The sequence below is a fragment of the Rhincodon typus genome, chromosome 1 (assembly GCF_021869965.1).
Source record: "Rhincodon typus isolate 14 chromosome 1, sRhiTyp1.1, whole genome shotgun sequence".
Lineage (NCBI taxonomy): Eukaryota > Metazoa > Chordata > Chondrichthyes > Orectolobiformes > Rhincodontidae > Rhincodon > Rhincodon typus.
Window position 1 is genome coordinate 108,327,865 of NC_063332.1, and position 27,311 is coordinate 108,355,175.

The 27,311-nt window shown below is 40.1% G+C and overlaps 1 protein-coding gene across 2 annotated transcripts in view; it reads right to left on the bottom strand.

Moving 5' to 3' along the window:
• cds1 (CDP-diacylglycerol synthase (phosphatidate cytidylyltransferase) 1) overlaps positions 1–27,311 on the bottom strand; it is a 105,021-nt gene that overhangs the window by 42,650 nt on the left and 35,060 nt on the right. Inside the window, exons 1-3 of one of the 2 annotated variants that reach the window (XM_048605153.1) lie at positions 17,174–17,249; positions 13,497–13,639; positions 8,259–8,355 (exon numbers count right to left, since the gene is read on the bottom strand). In XM_048605153.1, coding sequence (XP_048461110.1) covers positions 8,259–8,355; positions 13,497–13,639; positions 17,174–17,197 — 264 coding nt within the window. In that variant the 5' untranslated portion in view covers positions 17,198–17,249. Of the gene's footprint in view, positions 1–8,258; positions 8,356–13,496; positions 13,640–17,173; positions 17,250–27,311 lie in introns of those variants that run through there. The other variant, XM_048605147.1, reaches the window with a different exon arrangement.

Consider the following 27,311-nt stretch of genomic DNA (forward strand, 5'->3'; position numbering starts at 1 on the left):
TCCAACTCGTCTGCGCTGACCAGATATCCTAAACTGATCTAGTCCCATATCTCTCTGAACCCTTCCTATTCATATAGCCATCCTGACACCTTCTAAATGTTGTAATTGTACGTGCCTCCACTACTTCCTCAGGCAGCTCATTCCATACAAGCAATACCCTCTGCCGGAAAAGGTTGCCACTCAGGTCCCCTTTTAATCTTTCTCTTCTCACCTTAAACCTATGCCCTCCAGTTTTAGACACCCTACCCTGGAAAAAGACCTTGGCTATTCAACCTGTCTACGTCCCTCACAGAATCATAGAATCCCTACGGTATGGAAACGGGCCCTTCAGCCCAACAAGTCCACACCGACACTTGGAGCATCTCACCCACCCCCATAACCCACCTGATCTACACACTCCTGAACACTATGGGCAATTCAGCGTGGCCAATCCACCCAGCCTGCATACCTTTGAATTGTGGGAGGTAATCAGAGCACCCGGAGGAAATCCACGCAGACAGAGGCAGAACGTGCAAACTCCACACAGACAGTCGCCCGAGGGTGGAATCGAACCTGGGTCCCTGGTGCTGAGAGGCAGCAGTGCTAACCACTAAGCCAACATGCGCCCATCATCATTTTATAAACCTCTATATAAAGGTCACCCCTCAATCTCTGACACTCTAGGTCAAAAAAAAAAGCCCTAGCCTATTCAGCCTCTCCCTATAGGTCAAACCCTCCAATCCCAACAACATCCTTATAAATCTTTTTCAAACCCTTTCAAATTTAACAACCTCCTTTCCTATAGTAGGGAAACCAGAATTGAACAGAATATTCTCAAAGCAGCCTCACCAATGTCCTGTACAACCACAACATGGTGTCCCAACTCCTATACTTAATGCACTGACCAATGAAGAAAAGCATGCCAAATGCCTTCTTCACCACCCTGTCTACCTGCGACTCCACTTTCTATGGACTATGAACAGAGCATTCCTAGGGCTCTGTTGTGTATGAGATTCTTGCTCCTGGAGTGGACAAGGGCACAGACAGCAGGGAGGACGTACTAACTGACAACAACACCATGGTACAGAACTATTCACGTAGGGAAGAAGACAGAAACGTTAACGGTAATAAGTCATAGCATAGCTGCGGGAATAGATACTGTCCTCTGTACCAAAGACGAAGTTCCAGAGGCTGTGAGGCCTATCCGGTGCCTCTTCTGTGCTGTAGACAAACTTGGAATGGGAGTGGGAGTGGAAGTGGAAGTATCCAGTTGTTTTGATCCACCAAGGTACCAACAGCATAGGTAGGACTAGGAAAGAGAATCTGCTGAGTGACTATGAACAGGGCTAAATTAAAAAAGGAGAACCACAAAAGGTAATAATTGATTTTTACCCAAGCCATGTGCAAGTTGATGTATAGCAAATAAGATTAGAGAATTAATGCATGGCTCAAAGACTGTTGTGGGAGAAATGGGTTCCGATACTAGTATTCAGGATAGTGTGTGCTGTTCCATTAGCACAGGCTTCACTTGAACCACGCTGGGACCAGTATCCTGGCGAATCATTAACTGGGATTGTAAGATAGGACTTTAAACTAATTGATAGGAGTCAGGGGTGAGAAAAGTTCATTTGAAGGGAAGTTTAAAACATCAAAAGGAAATGAGAAAGCAGACATGCAGGGTAGTGTAGACATGAATGATCATCATGGTGCGACTGGAAAGTTCACAAAATTATAAGCTGCATGCAGTAGAGTTCAGTAGAAATTAGAACTACAATAAGTCAAAAATGATCAAAGCCTCAGGCCCTTTATTTGAATGCATGAAACTCTACCAAGATTGATAAGCTGATGCCACAAATAGAAATAAATGCACATGACTTGATATCTATCACAGAGACATAGTTGCATGGTGTCCAGAGCTGGAACCCAATATTTAAGGCTATTACTTGTTCTGAAAAAAATTGGCAAAGAGGAAAAGAAGATGGAATAGTGTGTTAATAAAGGAAGTTATCATTGCAGTGGTGAGTAAGAACGTTAGTGCAATAAATTGTGATGTGGAATCAGTTTAAGCAGAAGTAAGGAATAACGAGGAAAATACGGAATGGCAAGAGGAATAAATCAATCATTGTTGGGAGACGTTTATAGGCCCCCAAAGAGTTGTTTCTCTATAGAAAGAAGCACAAAATCAAGAAATAACGGAGGTGTGTAAGAAGGCCACTACATTTGTTAAAGGTGATTTTATCTTGCATATTGACTGGACAAAAAAGTCAGATGGGCAAGGGTAACATGGAAGACAAACTGTAGAATGCAGCAGGATTGTTTCTTAGAATGATGCGCTGCAGAATCTCCGCAGGAAAATGTTTTCTTTTTAGATCTAGTAACGTTCAATTAGGTATGATTATTAAAGCGATCTCCTAGTTAAGGATCCTCTAGGGTCTAGCAAACAGAATTTCAAGCTCAGTTTGAGTGAGAGCAATATGTCTCAAACCAATATCTTCAAATTAAATAAAGGCAATTACAAGGATATGTAGAAAAGAGTTGCCTAAAGCAGGCTGGAAAAATAGACCAAGGGAAAGGTCAGATCAGCAGCAGAAAACACTTAAGCAGATATTTCACAACACAATAAAAATGTGTTCCTGTCAAAAAGGAGTACTCAATGAGAATTAACAGAAGGCAGTTAAGGATAGTAGCCCATCAAAACCTAAGGCATATAGGGTGGTGAAAACTAGTAGTAGGCAGTGGAATGTATGTTTAGGAACCAGATGATTAAACGTCTAATAAAAGAAGAGATAAAAGATTGGTTATGTTAATAAATTGCTTACAAAGAAAATCAAATAGCAAAAGCTTCTACACGTATATAAGAGAGTAGCTATAGCGGGCGTTCGACACGTGGAGCATGCGACTGGGGAAATGACAATGAGGAAAACAGAAATGGCAGATATTTTAAACCAATGGTTCACCTTGATCTTCACAATGAAAGATACTATAAGCATCCCAAAGATAACAAATAAGTAAGGTGTTAATAGGAGGAAAATGTCTTTTAGGAGTGTCTATCATGAGGACAAAGTATTTGACAAACTAATGGGACTAAAGCTAGGTAGGTCACCAGCACACAGTAGAAAAAATGATTTTTTTTAAGATGTAAATGAAAATGTCTCTCCAAGATACATTTTCAATCTTCTTTAGGGATAATGTGACATGAGTCCATAACATTTAACAAGGTATTTAAAAAAACTACCTCAGGAAATTCTTCCAAAACAGTGACCTAATTCACTATGTGTAAGACAAAAGAGAACCCCGGACTGTTAATGGACAATTGATTTTGCTGTGTTTTGAGAGGTGACATAAACAGAGGACCATTCGCTTTATTTGGATTATGATAAATCAAATACTGATTTTAGCTTCAGAAACAGAGATTAGAAGCATTAGCACAGTTCAGAGGAAACTTGACTGCGATGAGAAGGAAATATACTTTCCTAGAAACAAAATAAGGCAATCCAGGGGAAGCACATTTACCTCAGTATTAAAGCTTTGTTTGTGAAATTTTCAAACCAGAAATATTTGGTTAGAAATCTGCAGGTTACTAAAAGTTGATAAAGTCATGTGTCTCAGTTTTGACAGTATTCATCTAAGTGGACTTCACAGGCCATAAAATAGAACTGGAATGAATCAACTAAGTCAAATTTAAATTTAAAAGTAGAGGGGTAACTTCTATGGATTTGAACCTCTAACAGAAAATGTCAAGAAAGGGATGAATCTATTTTGCTGTTTCTTTCAAACTGTGTTTGGTATTTAGATAGCTTTTGTTTTTCACAGAATCCCTAGTGTGGAAACAGGCCATTCAGCTCATTAAGTCCACGCGAACCCTCCAAAGAGCATCTCTCACAAATCCAGGCCCCTACCCTATCCCTGTAACCCTGCATCTCCCATGCCTAATCCACACAGCCTGCACATCCCTGGATACTATGGGCAATTTAGCATGGCCAATCCACCTAACCTTTTTGTTTTTGTTTCTTTTGTAATAAACTCATGTTTCCTTCTTAAAAGTAACTCTTCAGCCTTGTGTGACTATGTTTAAGCAAATAATCACCACTTTGAAATTTTTTTTTAAATTGTCAAGTCAGAATATCACCATGTCCTGTAGTACCATCAACCGAGATTATAACACCATGCTCAGGTCAGGGATGGGGTAGACACAGGGAAGATAAAAGTCAGAAAGATGCTACAAGAGAATAATAACTGGAGTGGAGGGGTGGGGAGGGGAGGATTGATGATCGCAATAAGGACATTAATTTATCAGCACTTGGTGTCACAGATGACATCAAGGGAATAAGGGAAAGAAGTATGAGAAAGTGGTAGTATAACAAAGAATGAACTTAATGTTAAAATTTGTGTATAAAAGCAAGAAAAAGCTGAGAGGGTTGCCACCATAGCAGTGTATGGCTGAAGGAGATGTTAGGGCGAAACCTTGGTCAAATATGTCACTAAGCATTGGTCAATCTAGGGTCCAGAGAAGCAAATTGTTGTGCAAGGTGAATTCTGTACACTAGTAGAGAGGTGAGAAAATGCTGTCTCAGCAGACATTAGTGACACAGGTAAAGGGGATAGTTCATAATGGAAACCTATATGTTCAGGTTTATTTAACTCTAGGAATGCAGCATTGAGTGAGAAATGTAGTGCACAGCAAACAATATGCAGCCGAGTTCAACTTGGTAAATGATGATAGGGATAATTTTGTTTCAAATGTGCTTGCATATCGAGTTTCAAACAGATAGATGTAAAAGAAGGAGTGAAGATGAGTCTGGCAGAAAAGACAATGATAGTGTTGAAAAGTGTGAATAGTTTAGTAAAGTCAAAAATTGTGAAAAGTGGTGGTGAGGGATTATTGGAAAAAGCAACAACATACTGTTCATAAACATAATAGGTGAAAATAGTGGTAGAAGTTTGGAGAGAGAACCGAAAAAACAAAAGAGGTGAAACGAAAGAATCATAGCAGTAAGGAGAACAAGATAGACATGATTATTATTCCTGAAAATTTGTAAATGATATTCAATTAGCAGTAACAATTTCAAAAAACAAAATATTTTAAGTGATTTATTTTTATTACCATTATCCTGTTCACTTCTTTTCTCCTTCTCAAAATGTTTAACTTTTAATACAATTTCAATACAAATGAAACTGTTCAAGTAGTCTTACCAGAACGTGTTTTGGCTCCTCTTAGTTGGAAATATTATTTCTGGTATAGGGCTTACACTATAGTCATCTTACAGAAAACTTCAAAAATTAATCAACTGATAGCAAAAAGAGTCTTTTGGTTGCACTACATTCAATTATTGCTTAAAAAGAAACACTTCAACAAAATATGTCCATCTTACACTCATTAGGAAATTTGCAAGAATACTAATTCAAGTGAAAAACTAATATCTTTACTATATGAAAAGATTGCACTCACTGATAGAGGCATTGCCATGGAGAATGTACTAAGTAATAATAATCTAATTAATGACAATTGACAGTTTATTGCCAAAGTCTTGTTGAAATTTTAATTGACTGATTTCTTAGGTCAATGCCTTGATCAATGAACCAGCGAACGGCAGTCATTTATTCTGTTAAGGCACAGTACACATACAAGCTCAATCTGCAAAGGCACACTTTGTACCTTAATCTATGTAGCTTGTATGACATTAGTATGTCATACTGCGAGTTTGATTGAAAATCTTAAATTTATCAACACAATTCTTTGCACACGCAGGATTATCCACTAAATGTTGTTCAATTGCAGAATCACATCTAATATTGGTCACTGTTGTAAGATTTGCAAGTATAGCCTGGTTGGACACTCAGTCCCTTGTTTGTCACCTGACGAAGCAGCAGTGCTCCAAAAGCCTGTGATTTCAAATAAACCTATTGGACTATAACCTGGTGTCATGTGACTTCTGACCTTGTTTGTTGTGAGATGGATAAAAGCAAAATATTAAAGATGCTAGGAATCTGAAACAAACACAGAATGCTGGTGAACTCAGCAAGTCTGGCAGTATCAGAGGAGACAGAAACAGTTAATATTTTGAGTTCAGTATGACTTCTTAGAACTGCAGAATGGATATGCTGTTTGATAAGATCTTCTAGTCTTCAGGACATGTGGCCTACACACCTTATACACTTGCATGTCAAGTAGAACATCTTTTTGGCTTGATGGCAGAATCCTGTTAGTGCTGAATACCGCTCGTGTTACTACTATGTTTCATGCTAATGCTATTGTTAGCTTCATCTGTTGCTCAAACATTTGGGAAATCTTCATGTTCCAGGGTATTCTCAAGTATACTGGACACTCTTCAGGACCTTTCAAAAGTTTGTGCAATGTACAATGAGAAATACCATTATTCCACAGGATGGTTTTGATGTAGCCTATTTCAGCATTGGGTGTGCAGAGTGAAGAGATGACTTGCTAATTATTTATGAGGTTACTGATAGGGCCATTCTTAGAAACTAGCTTAGCAATTCACCCAACCATTTAGGTTTTTTCTCATTGTGCAGTACCAGTCAGAGGCAAGACAGGCAATCAAGGGCTAGGACAGACAGAAAAACACGGTTAAGGAATAAATAAAAGAAAACAACAAAACTGGCCAGATTACTTAAATGATTTTCACAATGAGTTGCTCCACAGACAGAGATAATGGTATCTTGGTTGATTTTCTGAAAAGTTGATAAGGGTCACCTTTTCTGTTCACTCAGATTAAGGCAGCAAACATTTATAATTTAGTTTTCTATTCTCTTAACTTCCAAGAGCTGAAAAGGGAGGTTGGGCAGAGGATCTCAAATCCACAAGTTCTACCATCAACAACCACATTCCTTCTCCTGAAAACACAGTCTAAAACCCAATTCAAACTAGCCACTCCCTAACAGGCAGGCCATCTCCTCCATGAGGACCCAATTACCATTCGACATCTGTCATCTACTCAAGCGCAAGCTCTTTTCCAGATTTGCTGGAACCAAGTTCCAGGTACTGACCTCGTTAATAGTCAACTTCTGCTATCTGTTTTTCTCTTTATTTATTCATGGGATGAGAGCATCACTGGCTAGGCAGCATTTGTTGCCCATCCTTAATTGCCCAGAAGGCAGTTGAGAGTCAACCACATTGCTGTGGGTCTGGAGTTACATGTAGGCCAGACCAGGCAAAGGTGGAAGTTTCCTTCCCTAAAAAGGACATTAGCAAACCAGATGGGTTTTTCCTGACAATCGACCTTGGATTCTTGGTCGTCATTAGACTCTTAATTCCAGATATTTATTGAATTCAAATTCCACCATCTGCCGTGGCAGGATTCGAACCCGGGTCCCCAGAACATTATCTGGGTCTCTGGGTTAACAGTCCAGTGACAATACCACTAGATCATTGCCTCCCCTTTTAAACATCATGTTCTTGCCAATGATGAAGCAGCTACAAAACCTTTGGTAAGGTACCAAACTGCAATTAACTTTCAGTCCTGGCCTCACAGATAAACAAAAGCTTGTTTGGTCTGTTTTCCTTTGAACACAAGCTGTTACCCACAGTCCAAATGTCATCTTTAGCTTCCAGTTCACGGTTCACTGCTCCAAAGCAAAATTAATAAAAGAACACAATGAAAATAATGGAAAACCAGCACTTGATCCAACTGCTGGATAACTTGACTGTGCAAAGAATTATATTGAGAACTAATTTAGGACCGTTATTCAGGCTCATTGCGTGGGGCACCAACAAGCACTGGAAAAAGTACAAATATTAATACATAAAGCCCTGTCATCACAGGCAAAAAAGAACAGGTGGGCACTTTACCTGTTTCAAGTCAGCAAATTAGGTGAAGGCTACTCACTGGCTTATTTCTTTGGACAAAAAGTTTGCTAAATTAGAGTAAACCAGTCAGGTTTAAATTCAAATGAAGCCTGCAGTTAACTATCAATCATCACTAATTTGTGTATCCTCCATGGCAAAGGCTCCACCATTAAGTGTTCACTGACCAACCAATCAGTTCTCTTGTCTCATGAGGAATAAATGCTGATTATTCCCTTGAACTGGTACCTCTTTGAATTGTCCTGATGAGTGCAAGATGAAAAGCTTTGGCAAAATGTGTCTGTCTTTGTTCAGCCAAATTTAACTTGTATCAGGTGAGTTGAGATTTAGTGAAAATCAAAATTCAAATTTAGGACTACAGTAGAGTAATTGCTGCTTTGCAGCAAGACATTTTCTTAATAAACATCCTTTTTAAGTTAGAGAAGCAAAATTGTTCCACTAATATTAGTTTACTGACCACAAGCATGAGTACTATGGGTCCTAGGTAGATGATTAGGAAAAAAAATGAAATCATAGCGAGTGACAAGATCCCACGAATCCACCAGTTCTTCCATCTGCAAAACAAAAGTTTAAAAAACACTTTTCACAAAGTGAATTAAAAAGAATAAACACTTCAAAGAATTTTTAAAAAGACTTAGAATCTCCTACTTCATAGCTAAACTTCCGTACAAAATTTGTAAATGATATCCTTATTATTATAAACATTATATAAAATAATCATTTGTAGTATCCCAAAAGCAACACAACAAAAATTGTGTGTTTTTTATTCACTCGTGTGACGTGAGTATTTCTGGCTGGGCCAGCATTTATTAAGCATCACTAGTTGACCTTGAGAAGGTGGTAGTGAGCTACCTTCTTGAACCACAGAAGGTCCTTTTGCTGTAGGCAAACCTACAATGTCGTTGGAAGAGAATTTGAGGATTATGACCCAGCAACAGTGAAGGAACAGTGATATATTTCCAAGTCAGGATGCTGAATGGTTTTTTTATTTAAAATTTACCGGATGAGGGCATCATTGGCGAGGCAATCTCTAAATGCCCAGAGGCCAGTTAAGAGTCAACCACATTGCTGTGGGTCTGGAGTCACATGTAGGCCAGACCAGGTAAGGATGGCTATTTCCTTCCCTAAAAGGACATTAGTGAACCAGATGGATTTTTGCAACAATCAGCAATGAATTCGTGGCCATCATTAGACTCCTAAATTGCAGATTTTTTTTTTTTTTTTTTTTAAAAATTCAAATTCCACCTTCTGCCGTGGCAGGATTTGAACCCAGGTCCTTGGATTAATTGTCCAGGGATAATACTAATAGGGGCATCATCTCCCCTTTGGAGGGAACATGCAGGTGGTGGCGTTGCCATGTATCTGCTGCCCGTGTCCTTCTGGATGTTAGTCATCATGAGCTTAGAAGGTGCTGTCTGAGGATCTTTGGTGAATTCCTGCAGTGAATCTTGTAGACTGCATATATTGCTGCGGAGAGTTGATGGTGGAGTGACTGAATGTTTGTGGATGATGTGCCAAACAAGTGCACCCTTTTGTCCAAGATAGTGTCAAGCTTCTTCAGTGTTGTTGGAACTGCACTCATCCAGAAAAAAAAACCAGAATATTCTACCACACTCCTGGCTTGTGCATTATAGATGGTGGACGGGCTTTGGAGAGTCAGGCGGTGAATTACTTGTTGCAGCATGACTAGCCCCTGACCTGCTCTTCTTTTTAGCCACTATTTGTCTTTTATATGGCGAGTTCCGTCGAGTTTCTGGCCAATGGTAACCCCCAGATGTTGATAGTGGATGACTCAGTGATGGAAAACATCACTGAACATCAAGGGTCAATGGTTAGATTCTCTCTTGTAGGAGGTGGTCATTGCCTAACATTTGCACCACGCAAATGCTACTTATCACTTTTCAGCCCAAACCTGGATATCTTCTGGGCCTTGTTTCATTTGAACATGATCTGCTTTACTACGCAAGGAGTTGCAAATGGCAAACATTGTGCAATTGAACATCCCCACTTCTAACCTCATGTTTAGAAAAGGTCATTGATGAAACAGCTGAAGATTGCTGGGCCTAGGACACTGCCTTGAGGAAATCATCCAGAGATATCCACACCATCTTTCTGGTATGATTGGGTAATGTAGAGTGTACGTCATCAACAGAAAATACAGCTAGACATTTTAGAAGTGACAGCTGAAGGGACATGCTGTTTGATACAATCCACCAGTAGACTAAGTTTGGAAGACTGGAGAATCTACTCATTCACAAAATTCAAAACAGACTGTTCAACTTGAGATGAGTTTCTGCAATTGAACATTTACTAAATAACAAAGTGCTAAGAATTACACAATCAAGCAATTTAGGAGTTCAACAAAAATGAGGGGAATCTCAGAAACATATAAAATTCAAAAGAGAACTGGACAAGGTAGATGCAAGAGTTCCAGATGGCAGGAGAACCCAGAACTACAGGTCGCTTAGTGTACGAATACAGGGTAAACCATTTAGCAATGGGATCACTTCACCGAGAGTGTGATGAGCCTGTGGAGTTTGCTACCACAAAAAGCAGTCGAAGCCAAAACATTGTATGACTTCAAGGAGGAGTTAGATATAGCTCTTAGGGCTAAAGGGATCAAAGGATAATGGGGCAGAAGTGAGAATCGGTATTGAATTAGATGATTAACTGTAATCAGAATGAACGGTGAAGCAGGCTCAAAGAGTCAGATGGCCTACTCCTGCTCCTATTTTCAATGTTTCAATGTAAATATTAATTCATGCTTACAGTGTGGTACACTTGCCTGTACTGAAAACACATATTAATACACTATTCTTTGCAGACAGAAAGAACATGTATACACACCGTGCTGGTTTCACCTTAATGAAATACGAAGCAGTCTTCGTTCTATAGTTAATTTGCCAGGGCAAGACCAATCAGTGTCAACCTGCCAGGCTAAATTTAACTAGAGTTTGACAGTTAACTGTTAATTATCTAACTGCTACTTTTCCCAAGGCAATATCACTACCATAGTCTACTTGCCAACCAATCAATCAACACTCCTTTTTCAGAGTTAGTGGTTTACATCAATTGGCGGGAGAAGGTAAAGCCACTGCTCTTTGATCCATCTAAAACCGTCTCCACTCAAGAACGTCCTGTTATTAGGAAACTGCCAGCAATTGACAGATTGTGTAAGGTCTCCAGAAAGAAGGCCAAGTATGGATGAAAGCCTTCTTCTGGAAGGTCATTTAGTCCAGATAGTCTGGAAGAGGCTGAGCCTTCTGCAGAGGTCTCCGATCCACACAAAAAGTTCACATGGCAAAGTGGGTGGTTGCTGGCCAAAAAAAATAGCCTATTGCATGGGAAAAATCCATCAGTCCACGTCAGGCTATGCTGTGTGCCCTTAGATTCAGGAAAACACAACAGGCAATGCAAAACATCAATTGGAAAGAACTTTGTTTCTTAATAAGCACATACAATGAAAAAAATTATAAAAATGAGGGGAAAAGATAGTTAAACACACGATGCAATCATTTCTCCTTCATAGCCACAGAGAAGTCTTGTTTAGCTTTTACCATGTTTTGGAACCAACAGAGAAAGGTACTCTTCTTTTAAAGTCCAATTAAGGTACTTTTAAAAGTAGAGAGTGCCTAATTTTGCACATAATCCCTGCAGAACCTAAATTTAGTATTACATTTAGCTGACACCAGCAGCAAGCGGTCTACGTACTTGCTTTATTTTCTGTGGTAGTTATTATTGAAAGAGATGCCTCTATTTTGCCAAGTGTTTACGTTCAAACGAACAACCCATTTGTCACATTAATGGTAAGTGCTTATGTTGAACAGATATATCATAATTTGTAAATTTTGAACAACATGGGGATTGAAGTATTAAAATGTTAAATCTGTAAAGGTGGTAGGGATATGTAGGGAGGTGGTAGATCTGGAAGAGTATATGCAATAAGTAAACCATGTGAACCTTTGCTCTACTTTATTCAGAGCAACTATAACATGAACCATATTATATAGAACACAACAGCACAGGACCAGGCCCCTTGGCCCACCGTGTCTCTGCCAACCATGATGCCATTCTAAACTAATTCCATCAGCCTGCATATGGTCCATATCCCTCTATTCCCTGCCTGATCAGGTGCCTTTCTTAATACCTCTTAAATGTTGATTTTGTATCTGCATTTACCCTGGCAGCACATTCCAGGCATCTACCACTCTGCGTTTAAAAAAAAATTGCCTTGCATATCTCCTTTAAACATGTCCCCTCTCATCTTAAACTATACCCCCTAGTATTATACATTTCCACCCTGGGGAAAAAGACTGACTATCCACCCAATCCATACCTCTTAAACTTTATGAAGGTCACACCTCAGCCTCCAATGCTCTAGCGAAACAACCCAAGTTTGTCCACTCTCTCCTTATAACTACTACATTCCAATCGAGGCAATATCCTGGTAAACCTGTTTTGCACCCTCTCCGAAACTTCCACATCCTTCCAATGGCGTCATGACCAGAACTGCGCACATATTGTTGATAGGTTAAGTCTGATGTCCAGTTAACAGTAGATTATGAATTTAAATCCATTTCCTAAGAAGTGAAATGTGCCATGCACTGTGAAAAACTGTAGTTGCAGAATTCCCTCTGCTGAAATTGAGTTCAAGATGAAAGATCAGTCCAAACAAAGAAACTTCCAGTTTGGATAATTCAGTTACATATTTCCCAACACTGCCCTACTGGCAGGAAGTTATATAAACTGGAAGCACAAATTATAATGCAAGGTAATGTTGCATACAACCATCTGACCAAATGGTCATAAAAATCATATATCCTCGAATAAGAGGTTTTCCACTGGAATTGTGAAACATCTTGATGAAGGGCCACACAACCTTGTTTCAACAGCATTCACTGTTGTAAGCAAAGAACATTCTATTGCATCAGTAATCTTTTTTTGTTTTGCTTCCCCATGCTAAATATACGCATGGCTTCACTACGTAAGACTGATTATTTGTTTACTTACAAGCAGTTTTATTTTGTTGTGGGCAGTACCTATTTACAAGGTAGGATGCAAATATCATTCTTTTTAAATTGTCAAAATTAAGTTGAACAGAACAGCCAAAACCATATTTTCAAACAATGGAGGGTACATCAGGAAACATTGATTAGGTAATACCAAGATTAGGTTTTAAAAGCCTGATAATTGTAAGTAGAAGTAAAAAGTGAGAGTAGGATATTGTGCAATAAACATTGTCTCCAGCACGACCAAACAACGTTTATTTGTATACCACCTTTAACAAAATAAAAGGCCTCAAGACATTTCGCGAAGGCAATATAAAACAAATTATGACACCAATATACATAACTGCAAAAAAGCAAAAGTTTGGTTTTAAGACAGCCAAATAGGAGGAAAGTGAAGTGGAGTGACAGAGGTTTAGGACAGCATTTGAAAGCTTTGGGCCAAAGCAGCTGAAAGCATGGCCAACTATAGTGGATCCATTAAAATACTCAAGGCCAAAAATAAAGAAGCGTGGATATAATCAGAGTTGCACATAGCTGAAGGGAGTAAGAATATTGACTGCAAGAGAAAAAAGTTCAAGTTCAGAGAAGCACTGATCAGGAGGTACCACAAAGGATTGGATGGAGAAATCTAGCTGACTGTTAAATGTAGATCAATAACTTTCATGTATTACAAACTGAAATGGTACCTTGAAGATAATCCTGATAGGGCCTTATTGAATACTTCAGGAGTGCTGTCATTTGAGGGTGGAACATCAGGAATATCTGAATCAGGTTTCAAATCAGGTTCACCATCAACTTCCAGCCCTGTTTTATCATCAACATCAACGTCCTAGATCACAAAAGCAAACAAATTCATTGGAAATGTATTGCATGAGATATCAAAAGTTTCATTTTTAAAAAATGGCACGTAGAGCAATTCAAATTCTCTCAGATATTGGTGACTCACTGGAGAATGTCTGCCAGTTGGGAAGATGGTAATGTAGTGGTATCGTCACTAGCTAGAGATCAATGCCCTTAGATCGTGGGTTTGAATCCCACCATGGCAGATGATAAAATTTGAAGTTAATTAATAAATCTAGACTAATGTCAATGAATCTCTATGTCTCCATATTGAACATAGAAAATGCAGAGGCTGACAAGGGCATAGAATGCATTTTGGGTGGGTAACTTCAATGTCCTTCACAACAGTGGCTTAGTAGCACAGTTAGTGATCAAGCTGCTCAGGTCCTGATATACATAAACTTGCTGAGAGACCCAACAAGAGCAAAAAAAAATCTACTTGTTCTCATCTCATCAATCTACCTATATCAGATGCATCTGTCCATGATAGTATTAGTAAAATTGACCACTCCTTGTGTAGTCAAAGTCACACTTCACACTGAGGATACTTCCCAACATTTTGTATGCAGTGATGAATGGAGTAGATTTTAAACAAGTCTAGCAACCAAAAACTGGACATCTGTGAGAGCATCTCCCCCAGATTTGCTTACAACTACAATCTGCAACTTAACATATCCGCCATTCTACTGTTAGTCCTGCGCCAGGGGATCTATCCTGCTTCAACAAAAAGAGTGCAACATGGTATGGAGCAGGAGCAGCAGCAACAGGCACAGCCAAAACAAGGCATCAAACTGATGAAGCTACAACACAGGATTACATGCAATGACAAGCAGCATGCGATAGACAAGAGTTTAGTAATCCCAGAATCAATGAATCCAGTCTAAGCTCTGCAGTCCTTCCACATCAAGCCATTAATGGCAGTGGACAATTAATCAACTAACTGCAGGATGTGGCTCCACAGATAAAGCCATTCTCTATGATAGGGGATCCCAGAATAGCAGTGCAAAAGGTAAGACTAAGGCACGTGCGGCAATATTTTCAGTCAGAAGTGCCAGCCATTTTAATTTAATCCATGTAATACCAAAATATGGCTAAAGGCACTGGATACTGCAAAGGCTACAGATCCTGACAATATTCTACTCTTAGCACTGAAGACTTGTCCTCAAGAACAAAGTTCCCCGGAAGCTGTGCTTGCACACAACTGCTCCGATATTATACACATGACAATCGGCATGGCCACGCAGATCGCAGCATTGACTTCTAGTTCCGGAAGTTGCTGCCACACAGACCCCAAAGGCCCACACAGAAGAAAAAAATATTCAAGAGAACAGCGTCCACGCTGTGCCCCTCATTAAGCTATTTCAGTTCAGTTACAACACTGGCATCTCAAAAATTGCCCAGGTAGGTCCTGCCAACAAAAAGATTAATCCAGTCCAGCTAATTACTGCCTCATGAGTCTACTCTTGATCAAAGTGAAGGAAGGTATCATCTGCTATCAAACAGGACTTGGTCAATAATCTGCTCATTGTCACACAGTTTGGGCTCTGGCAGATCCATTCTTCTCCTGGCCCCATTACAGCTTTGGTCCAAACAAGGTCAAAAGAACTGAATTCAAAGGAGGGCAAGTGGGGGTGACTACTCTTGACATCAAGGCAGCACTTAACTGAATGTGGCTGGCAATGAGAAAACTCTCAGCTGGCTAGAGCCATACCAAGCATAAAAGGAAGGTAGTTGTGGCTGATGGAGACCATACATCTCAGAACCGGAATATGACATCAAGAATTCTCCAGGATAGTATCTAGGTCCAACCAACTACAGATGCATCAACAACATGGGCTGCAGTGTTTTGAGAAGGCAGCTCACCACCACCTTCAGGGACAACTAGTGATGAGCAGTAAATGCTAACCAGCCAGCAACACCCACATCCGACAAATGAATTTAAAACAAAAATCAGTGAGCTTCTTTCCACCGTAAGGTCAAAAGTGGGGGCGTTCGACGACCATTGTGCAATCTTCAGCACCATTTGCAACAACTCAGATACTGAAGCTGTCCACGTCAAAATACAAGACCTATAGACAACATTCAGGCTTTGACTGATAAGTGCCAAGTAATACTTGCATCGTACAAGACTCAAGCAATGAACATTCCAGCAACAGAGAATGGTTAGATTCTTATTCAGTGGCATTACTATTGCTGAATCCCCCACTATTAGCATACGACAGGTTACCATTTACCAGAAACTGAACTCAACTGGTCACATGAATTCTGCGACTACAAGAACAGATTAGAGGCAGGGAATTCGGCAGTGAGTACTTCACTTCCTGTTCACCATCAAAAAGGTTCAATATGAGCAGTATGATAGGATACTCTCTACGTACCTAGATGAATGCAACTCTAACACTACTCATAAGGCCGAACTCAAAACAGGCAAAATACCCTCCAGTGATACATATTGGCAGATGAGTTTCATCTACAAGCAACAACTAACCAAGGCTGCTGAGCAAACACCTTCCAACCTCAAACTCTGTTCTTTAAGTAGAAGATCAGCAGATACACGGAAGTTACCATCCAAGTCATATGTTGTTATCTTGACTTGGAACTGTATTACCATTTCTTTACTGTCTCTCAGTGAAATTCTTGGAAGTCCCTTTTTATAGCACTTTGGGTATACCTACACCACACAATGTTCCCTCTAACCTGCGTGGTCTTGCAACTGCTGGGTTTCTGCGCAAACCAGTGTGCCAATGCACAGACTTGCAGTTTTGGAAGGCACTGCCACACACTGACCTTGTAGGTTCACTTAACAACAAGAAAAAAGTCAGGGGAGTATTACACGCAAACTATAGCAGTTCAAGAAGGCCCTCACCATCGTTTTCCCAAGAGCACTTAGAGATGGGGAACAAATGTTGGTCTAGCCAGCAAATCCCATATCATATGAATGGATTTTTAATAGTTGCAAATCAATTAGATGCATTCCTGCCTCCGTTGTCAGAAGGTTCCGAGTTCAAGTCCCATTTCAGGTTTAAGCACAAAAATCAAAACTGACATTTCAGTACAGTGTTTAAGTGTGCACTGCACTGCTAGAAATGGATGAGGACTTTGGATGAGGTCCCACCTGTTTTCTCACGTAAATATAAAGCAACCCAAGACACAGTATTATTTTGAGGAAGAGTACTTCCAAGTACTGGACAATACTTATCTCTCAATCAATATCATAAAATCAGGTCATCTGGTCATCATATTGCTACCGCATAAGGGTGTTTATTGTATACATACTGCCTGCTGCATATCCTTCATTATAATAGGGCTATGTTTAAAAAGGCAGACCTCTTTATGCATCCAGTGGTCACAAAAAATATCTATGTCAATGGATGGATTTAATTTTGTTATTTCCATTTCTTGTCTAAATATAAAGTCATGGAAACATTTGCAAAGAAAACGCCAAAGCCTATAATGAGCTGTGAGCCAAGCACGTTTAAGGAGATGAAGATTAAAACTAGAATTAGGTTTTATTGTCACTTACTCTAGTACAGGGATACTGGAGCATAGTGAAAAGTGTACAGAGTCACTATTCCCAGCACCATCTTGGGTACAAAAGGTACCTAGATACAAAATCAAAAAATGACTTTTATTAAAAAAAAAACGATGGTTGCACCTTCTTGGAGTAAAATGTTGAAATGACACATTCCCTGACTTGACGGTCTGCATCCAAGGATCTTTAAAGAGGGGACTACTGAGAAAGTAGATGAAGTGGTAATAATTATCCAAAATTACAGATTCTAGAACAGTTCCAGCTTACTGCAATTGTAACATCTCAGAAAAAGAGGGACGTACAAAACAGGAAACTAGGCTAGTTACTAACATCTGCCACAGGGAAATTGCTAAACTCCATTATTAAGGAGGACTAGCAAAATGTTTAGAAAATCATAATAACAGACAAAGTCAGCATGGTTTTGGGAAAACAGAAATCGTATTTGACTAATTTACTGAAGTTCTTTTAGCAAGTACAAGCAAGGTGCATAAAGGGGATCCTGTGGATGTAGGATACTGGAATTTCCAAAAGGCTGCAGATCCGATATCACAAGTGTTCTTAGCAAAATAAGGGCTCCAGTTGCAGGAGGTAAAACATTAGGATGGACAAAGGATTAGTTAGCTAACAGGAAACAAAGTAAGGGCAAATGGATTATTTTTGCGTTGGCAAGATGAGGGGAATGCTATAGGGATTAGTTCAGAGGCATCAATTATTTGCAATGCATATGATTGGCTTGGATAAAAGGAGGACTTGTGAGATAATGTATGTAGTTAACTTTGTGGACGACCAAGACATATAGAGAAGAAAGCTGTCAAGAAGGCATAAAACATCTGCAAAGGGACTTAGATGGATTAAGTGAGAGTGAGGAAGAAAAATGGCAAGCAGAGAGTGGGAAAGACTGCAAAACTGTGAAACAGAGGGATGTGGATGTCCTAGAACATGAATCATAAAAATGTTATGAAGAAGATACAGCAAATTATTAGGAAGGCAAATGGAATGTTGGCATTTATTTGAGAGGGAAAATCAAACATTAAGTTGTGGAAGTGTTGCTGCAGCTGTACAGGCCTTACTGAGGCTACATGTGGAGTACTGTATACAGCTTTGATACGTTATGAAAAAGGATAGAATTGCATTAGAAGCTTTTGGGAAAAGGTTCATTTGACTGATCCTTGGGATGAAATGTCAACTTATGAGTAAAAGGTTGAGCAGTTTAGGCCTATACTCATTGGAATTTGAGCAAGCGGTAATTATTTTGAAACGTACACAACCTAGAGGAGACGACTGCATGGATGTTGCTTTTTCCATGTGGGGGAACTCTAGAATCAGGGTTTCTCATTTAAGACTGAGATGAGGGGTTCTTTTTGCACACAGACATTCCTCAGGCTGTGGAATACTCTTCCCAGAAAACTGCAATGGTTTGGTCATAATATATTCAAAGCTGGGGTAGACAGATTTTTGATTGGCAATAAAGTCAAGGGTTATGGGAACTGACAGGAAAGTAGAGTCAAGACCAAAATTATAATCAGTTATAGCCTTAGCAAATGGCAGAGAAGGCTCTAGACGCTAAACAGCCACTCCTGATTCTAACTCTGGTGTACTTGTGTATAGATAACAAAGGGGGTGTTTTGTTGCGGTGGGAGTACCCTGCCTCTGAGCCAGGAGTCCTGGGTTCAAATCCCACCTGCTTGAGGTGTCTAATAATATCTCCAAACAGAAGTGAACAGGTTGATTAAAAATATCTACATAGAGTAAAAGGATAGCTTTCAACCGAACTTACAAGCACCAAGTGTTTGTGCAGATGCTAACTAGGGCAGTGCAAAAAGATTTAGCCAATATGGAAACAAGAGGGGGAGCGGTCAATTAACATTTTTATTGAATCAGAGCAGGAAGCAAGAGAAAATAAAAGAATGGGGTAATAAGATAGAGATAGAAAATGATGAACTACTGCTGAAGTCAGAGTCATACAGCACGGAAACAGGCCCTTTGGCCCAACTCATCCATGCCAACTAGGTTCCCTAAACTGAAGGCGTGGAATGCCCTGCCTGCAAAAGTCGTAGACTCGCCAACTTTAAGGGCATTTAAATGGTCATTGGATAAACATATGGATGATAATGGAATAGTTTAGGTTAGATGGGCTTCAGATTGGTTTCACAGGTCGGCGCAACATCGAGGGCCGAAGGGCCTGTACTGCGCTATAATGTTCTATGTTCTAAGGCAGAGGACACCAACAAAAAACTTAAAATCAGGAAAGCGAATAACAGTAAATATTCCAAAAAAAATTGGGTCTCCAAAATGAGGAGAAACGATAATGGGATCATTGTGCCAGGGAATGATATATCACAGCACTAAAAACAATCCGATTGCATACAGTTCAGGAAATAGGAAGGGAAACAGTACAGACAATCCCCATGTTATGAATGGGTTCCGTTCTGGAGCCTGCATGCAAATCGGAACATAATGCAGGACAATATAAAACATGGATTTGTAAGTACAAGAAATGTTTGTACATTGGGTCTTTAAAATTATACCCAAATTTGGCATTGCATTCTTAAGTACAAGTAAATAGGAGACTCCCTGTACAATAACGTAATATGCAGTACAAAGGTACAAAACCCTGGCAAGCAGAAAGGGCTGGAATCTACAGACATTTTGGGACAACGAACAACAATAGCAGGTGACAGCAACACTTTCAAAGGATCTTTGAAATTGTTTACCTTCCAAGTTTTACTCCCTTTCACTTTCCTTTCATTCCAGGTTTCACAGGCAATGCACCATCTAAATCCATATGCAGACTAACTGCCTGCTCTTTCACCTGTATAGTAAGCATGCAAAAGCAGATTAATGAACTGCCACTTTGGCTCCCCACAGAAGCGGAATGGGCATTGGGAATTCATAATACAGCATTCCTGAGTCTTCCCACATCATGATGCTGCATTGGTCTTCCAACATTTCACACTGCACTGTCACAAGTTATAACTAACTAGTGACCTGCTAGAAGAATAACTACAGATTTTTGTGTTTGCCTTCTATAGACTAAGAAGAGTCATTCTTCACCTCTATCAGCGTGACAATCTTTGACCTGAAAGTAGTTTAAATGCCAAATTTTCCTTTCTTTCTTAAAACCACGGAACCTGTAACTGTTTTTAAAACATTTGAGAGGAGTGTTTAAGGACTTGCAGCATTTTCATAGACGTTAATTGTAATTTTCTTTGACTAGGAAATATTGGTCCATGTCCAAGAATTGCAGGTGGTAGAGGGTGGTGCATGTATTGAATGATCTGCCAGAGATGATGGAGGCTGGTACAGTTACAACATTTAAAAGGCATCTGGATGGGTATATGAATAGGAAGGATTTAAAGGGATATGGACCAAATGCTGGCAAATCGGACTAGATTAATTTAGGATAGCTGGTCAGCATGGAAGAGTTGGGCCGAAGGGTCTGTTTTCGTGTTGTACAATTCCATGACCCTAAGACCATTTTGACCTAGCAGCTCCTAACCTGGAAGGAGAAGTGGTACCAACAGGAAGTGTAATTAACAGGTATTAAGATCAACAATCAGAGATGGGGGCCGGTGGGGTGACAACACACAAAAAAATGGAAAACAGATAGAGGCAGAAGGAGAACCACAGACAACTTCTGTGTGAGGATGAGAGGAAAATCTCAGGAAGAGATCAATTTATCTGCTTTGTAGAAGAACAATCAAGTGCCGAGAGACACTGTACAAACTGGTTAAAAATGTCTAATAAGCTGACTGACATGGAGAGGGTTTTTAAAAGATGAACATATTACCAATGATAATTGTGGCTAGAAAACACGAAGATGAAGGCTGTTGTCAGCTCCCCTGTAAGAATGAAGCAAACAGTAGAGCTGTAGCTACATAATTCCAAATTTGCTGAGAATCACAGAACATAGTGCAGAGAGAGGCTGTTCAGTTCATCAACCAAGTCTGCACCAACCCTCCAAACAGCATCCCACCCAAACCTAGTCCTTTACCATATACCCATAACCCCACATTTACTATGGCTATCCATGTAGTCTTCTCCACTTCCCTAGACACTACAGACAATTTAGCATTACCAATCCACCTAATCGCACATCTTTGGGCTATGGAAGGAAAACGAAGCACCTGGTGGAAACCACACACACAGACATGGAGAAAATGTGCAAACTCCAGAGACAGTTACCCAAGGCTGGATTCAAAACCATATCCCTGACACTCTAAGGCAGCAGTGCTAGCCACTGAACTACCGTGTCGTCCATGTGGTTCTGTAAGACGGCTGTTTATTGTGTTGAATATTTCAAATGAAAATTATCTTTTTATTTGAAGCATGATTTGCCTGTTAATTCAGGTTAAGTTTGCATTGGCTCTGATTCATGTTAAAGGAAGTAAATAATTGTAAAGTAATATTACAAAAGCTGGAATCTTATCAGTAATTTCCTCATTTGAGGGTCGTGTGGTAAATGTGGTTATTTTGGTTTCGTCTCCCAGGGGGATTTGAAACATCAGGGGATCTGCTAATGCACATTATGAAAGCCTTTTTTAAAATTTTAATATCCAACTCCTGACATTTCTACAGGTTACTCAGCTTGCACATGACCCAGTTTATTGCGTGCACACAAATATTTAGACAGGGAATATGATAATAAACAGTGCAATCGGATAGTTTCAGAGCTGTAAAATAGGGAACCCATTTTCTCTATGTATAGTTGAATTAATTACACACTACGCAATTTAAAGAAAAGCCGATTAGCACAAGAATTGGTCTGATAGGTTACACTGCTAGAAGGAAACAGAATTGGATAAATGATATTTTCTGGAGAGCCAACAAATTAAATAAAACTATTCAACACCAGTCTTTTAAAAAAAAATACAAAAAAAAATTAAATATTCCCAAGTGAATTGTTTACAAAAAGCTCCAAGAAGCGTAATACCGACTAAACATCTGAACAGACACATTGTGGGAAGAACAACCATAAAGTAGCAAAAAGACGGTTTGTGACAACGACAGTTAGTAATTCCCAAAGAAAATACTGCTGTGGCAATGGAATATGTAGACCGAAATATAGAATTTAGCAAATCAAAAATTGAAACACTGGCTAAAAAGTTTAGTTATGTATTCATTCATATACTTCATTTCAGAAAAAAAAAGGTGATTTTCCTCTGTTCTAGGTCCAATTAGGTTAACTTGGTTTAAAAAGCAAGTACAAGGTAGCTGGTTAACAGCCATTACATCTACCATAACATCAACATCTCATGGAGAGAGGTCAAACACAGACAAGGAAACCTCCCGCTAATTACCACGTAGCTCCCCCTCCACCCCCCCACCCCGACGCTCACCAACCTTGACTGATGAATCGGTATTTCTCCATGTTGAACACCACTTGGAGGAAGGAAGGGTGCAAAGTGCATTCTGGGTGGTGATTTTAATATCCACCAAGACTGGTTCAGCAGCAGCACTATTGATGGAGCTGGTCAAGTCCAAAAAAGGACACTGTTGCTGGACTGGGTCCATGGCAGTGGTGAGGAAACTGACAAGAGGGAAAATACACTTGACCTCATCTTCATCAATCTGCCAGCTGCAGATGAATCTCTGTCACAGTATCAGCAAGCATCCTTGTGGGGGTGAAGTCCCAGCTTCACACTGAAGATGCCTTACATTGCACCACACAATATAATCTTCATGCTAAAATGGGACTTCGAACTGATCTAATGACTCATGATGGGCATCCATGAGATGACATGGGACATCAGCAGCAGAATTGTCTCCAACACCATTTGCAACCTCATGGCCTGCCATGTACAGACTTCCACTACTACCAAGCGAGGGAATCAACCTGGTTTAATGAAATTGCAGGAGGCATTCCAGGAGCAGCACCACGCACACCTAAATGAAGAGCCAACATAGTGGAGCTATAAAGCAGGACTACTTGATGTCAAAGAGCATAAGCAGTAAGTGATAGGTGGAGTTAAACAATTCTATAACCAACGGATCATATCTAAGACAACAAGGTGCAGGGCTGGATGAACACAGCAGGCCAAGCAGCATCACAGGAGCAGAGAGGCTGACGTTTCGGGCCCAGGAAACAGCTCTGCAAAGATCATCATTAACAATGAGGAGCCCAGCACATCAATGCAAAAGATAAGGCTGAAGCATTCACAACAATTTTCAGCCTGAAGTGCTGAATGGATGAGCCATCTCAGCCTCCTCCAGAGGTCCCCAGCCTCTCAAGTGCCAGATTTCAGCCAATTCCATTCAATCCATATCAAGAAATAGCTGGAGACACAGAATACTGCAAAGGCCCTGACAACATTCCAGCAATAGTATCGAAGGTGTGCTCCAGAACATGCTCCACTCCTAGCCAAGCTATTCCAGTACAGCTACAACACAGGCATCTACTTACTTGAAAATGTGGGAAACTGCCCAGGTACGTCCTGTACACAAAATGTAGAACAAATCCAACCCAGACAATTACTGTCCCATCAGTCTACTCTTGATCACGAAAGCAATGAAAGGTATTATCAGTGCTATCAAGTAGCATCTGCTTAGCAACAACCTGCTCACAGATACGCAGTTTAGGTTCAACTAGGGCCATTCAACCTGACCTCATTACAGCCTTGGTTCAAACATGGACAAAAGAGCTGAATTCCAGAGGTGAGATGCGAGTGACAGCTCTTGACATCAAGCCTGCATTTGACCAGAAATGGCATCAAGGAGCCCTGGCAAGGCTGGAGTCAGTGGGGATTAGGGGAAAACTCTCTGATGATTGGAGTCATTCCTGGCACAGAGGAAGATGGCTATTGTTGTTGGAGGTCAGTCATCTCAGCTCCAGGATATCTTTGGAGGATTTTATCAAAGTATAGTCCTAGGCCCAACTATCTTCAACTGCTTCATTTTCTCTCCATTATAAAAGGTCAGAAGTGGAGACATCCACTGATGATTGCACAATGTTCAGTGCTCTTTGTAACTCCTCAGATACTGAGGCAGTCCACATTTAAGCTAGGGGTAAGAAGTGGCAAGTAGCATTCGCACAACACAAATGTGGAGCAATGACCATCTCCAAAAAAGAGGTGATCTACCATCAACCCTTGACATCTAATGGTGTTTTCATCACTGAAACCCCCCGCTATCAAAATCCTGGGTGTTATCATTGACCAGTGGCTACAAGAGCAACGCAGAGGCTAGGAATTCTGCAGCAAATTATGCTCATCCTGACTTGCCAAAGTCCACCACCATCCACAAGGCATAAGTCAGGAATATTTTGGAATACTCACCATGTGCTTGGATGCATGCAGGTCCAGTTAAGCTTGACAACACATCCATAAACATCCATTCCCTCCAACGAAGCTCAGGAGCAGCGGTGTGTACCATCTCAAGATGCACTGCAGAAATTTACCAAGGCTCCTTATACAGCACCTTCCAAAACCATGGGCATGTCCATCTAGAAGGACCAGAGCAACAGATACACCGGAACATCATAATCTGCAAGTTACCCACAAGCCAAGTATTGGCTTGTTTTGACCAAGTGTGGCTCAAGGAGTCCAAACAGAACTACAGTCAATTGGAATTGGAGGACCCTGTCCACTGGTTGGCATCATACATAGCACAAAAGATGACAGTTGCGGTTGACGGAGGTCTTCTCAACCCAAGATCATTACTGCATGTGTCCTCAGGGTTGTGTCCTACACCCAGACATCTTCAGCTGCTTCAGTGGCCTTCCCTCCATCAGAAGGTCAAAGATGGGATGTTTGCTGATAACTGCTCAATTTTCTGCTCCATTCACAACGCCTCATACCAAAGTAGTCTCTATTCGCATGCAACAAGACCTGGAATCATCCAGGCTGGGGCTGATAAATGACAAGAAACACTTGTGCCACGTAAGTGTCAGGAAATGGCTACCTCCACAGACAGACATTCAGCATCGAAACAGATCCGTTGATCCAACGAGACTATGCCGAACATAATCCCAAACTAAACCAGTTCCGCCTGCCTACTCCTGGCCCATATTCCTCAAAACCTTTTCTATTCACGTATCCATCCAAAATGTCTTTTAAACATTGTAATTGTACCCACATTCAATCTAACCATTATGCCTCAACAGTCAATGGCATTATCATAGCTGAATTTACCAGTGTCAAATCCTGAGAATTATTATTGAGCAAAACCTAAAGAGGATCAGCCATAAAAATACTGTGGCTATAAGAGCAGGTTAGAGGCTATGAATTCTGTAGCAAGTATCCCCAGTGGCTGTCCATCACCTAAAAGATATTTTTTAAAAAAAAGGGAGTGTGATAGAATGCTTTCTACTTGCCTACACGAGTGTAACACTAAAGCACTCAACCAACTTGACAACATCCAGAACAAAGCAGCCCTACTTGACTGGTATCCCATTTACCACCTTCAATACTCATTTCTTCCAGCAGTGAACCTCAGTAACAGCAGTCTGTAAAAAGTGCATTTGGGTGACTCACTGAGGTTTATCTAATAGCAGTTCCCAAACCTTTACTGCTAGAAGAAAAGGGCAGCAGGTGCATGAGAACACCATCACCTGCAAGTACTTCTACAAGCCACATACCATCCTGAACAGCTTGCTCACCATAACTGGGTCAAATTCCTGGAACTCCCTTTATAACAATACTGCGGACGTTCCTACATGTCCAGGATTGTAGCTGTTGCAAGATGGCAGCTCAACAACACCTTCTCAAGGCAATAAATTCTGATTGAGCCAGCAATGGCCCACAAATCATGAACAAACTAAAGCTATACCGAAATAATACCGAAAGTGAAGGTTTCTACTACTGCAATCTAGAAGGTTGCAGAATAACCTGGTGATTTTATTGGGAAGGGCTCACAACGCAAATAATGTTAGATAACCTGGTATGTTCCAGTTTCACTAAGCCCGTTCTCTCCAGTCTGCCCCAAATCAAGTACACCGATTACAACCAGCATGGGTATGAACTCAGATATTCACAACCAATAATGGCTTAGTGACTGCACTGTAAAAGTACACAATGTATCCTCTAATACTATATCACCTGATTTTTTTCCTCTTTAAACTGGATCTCTCAACAAAACAAGTTGAATAATTTTATTTGCTAAGAATTGGAGTGGTTGCAATACAAAATTTAAAAAAAAAACTCCATGCAAACGAATTAGTTCTATTACATGGTTCATCTCCCTTACAGACCTATGTTCTGCATAAATGAATCTACAACAAAAAAATGCAAATGATTGTGTTAGCTTTCAAATGCAGGATTTCATCTATATAACCAATTGTTGAAGAAAGTACTGAAAAGAAAACCAGGACAATATTTTTCATCTTTTACAATGAACTGGGGTTAGCCTTAATTAAGTTGCTCAGTCTTAGTCATAATTAAAGTTCTACTTCAGTCTAATTCCAACTGAATCTAGATTATCTGAAAGACAACAGATTCGGAAAGGCACAGTTACAATGAAACCTGCATATCCTTGCACACCCAGATGCTGAAAGTAAGCATGTAAGTGCAGCAGGTGATGATAAAGGCTACATTGGCCTTCATAGCTGGACGTTCCTAGTGACTGAGGAATCCAGAGACTGGGGTTACAGTTTATGAATTTTTGGATAAGATATTAGGATTGAGAGGAGGAGAAATTTCTTCAACCAGAAAGTGGTTATCCTGTAGAATTCTCTGCCCTTGAAAGTAGTTGAGATCAAAATATTGAATTTTTCAAAAAAAGGTGTTAGACATTCTGCTTAGGGCCAAAGGGATCAAAGGGAAAAAGCAGGTACAGGGGACAGAGTTGGATGATCAGCCATAATTGTACAGCAGTGTGGAGCAGCCTTGAAAGGCCAAATGGCCTACTCTTATTCTTATTTTCTATATTTAGCGTAAACCTCAGTGGCTGATGAGAACGAACAGAAATCAGAAACCCAACAATAAGCTGACATGTATTCTACTACAGTACATCACTTTAGTAAATAAAAAGTACAACAGTTGTTAGCAATAACCACTGTGCAACCTTTAAAGTTCAAAAGTAATCGTGTAACAGTTGATGCGAAGCTGTGACAGGGGTGAAGATTACCCCCGCCCCCATCATCCAATTACAAAGACATATTCTTATGATTCCAGCTGATGTTATGACTAGACAA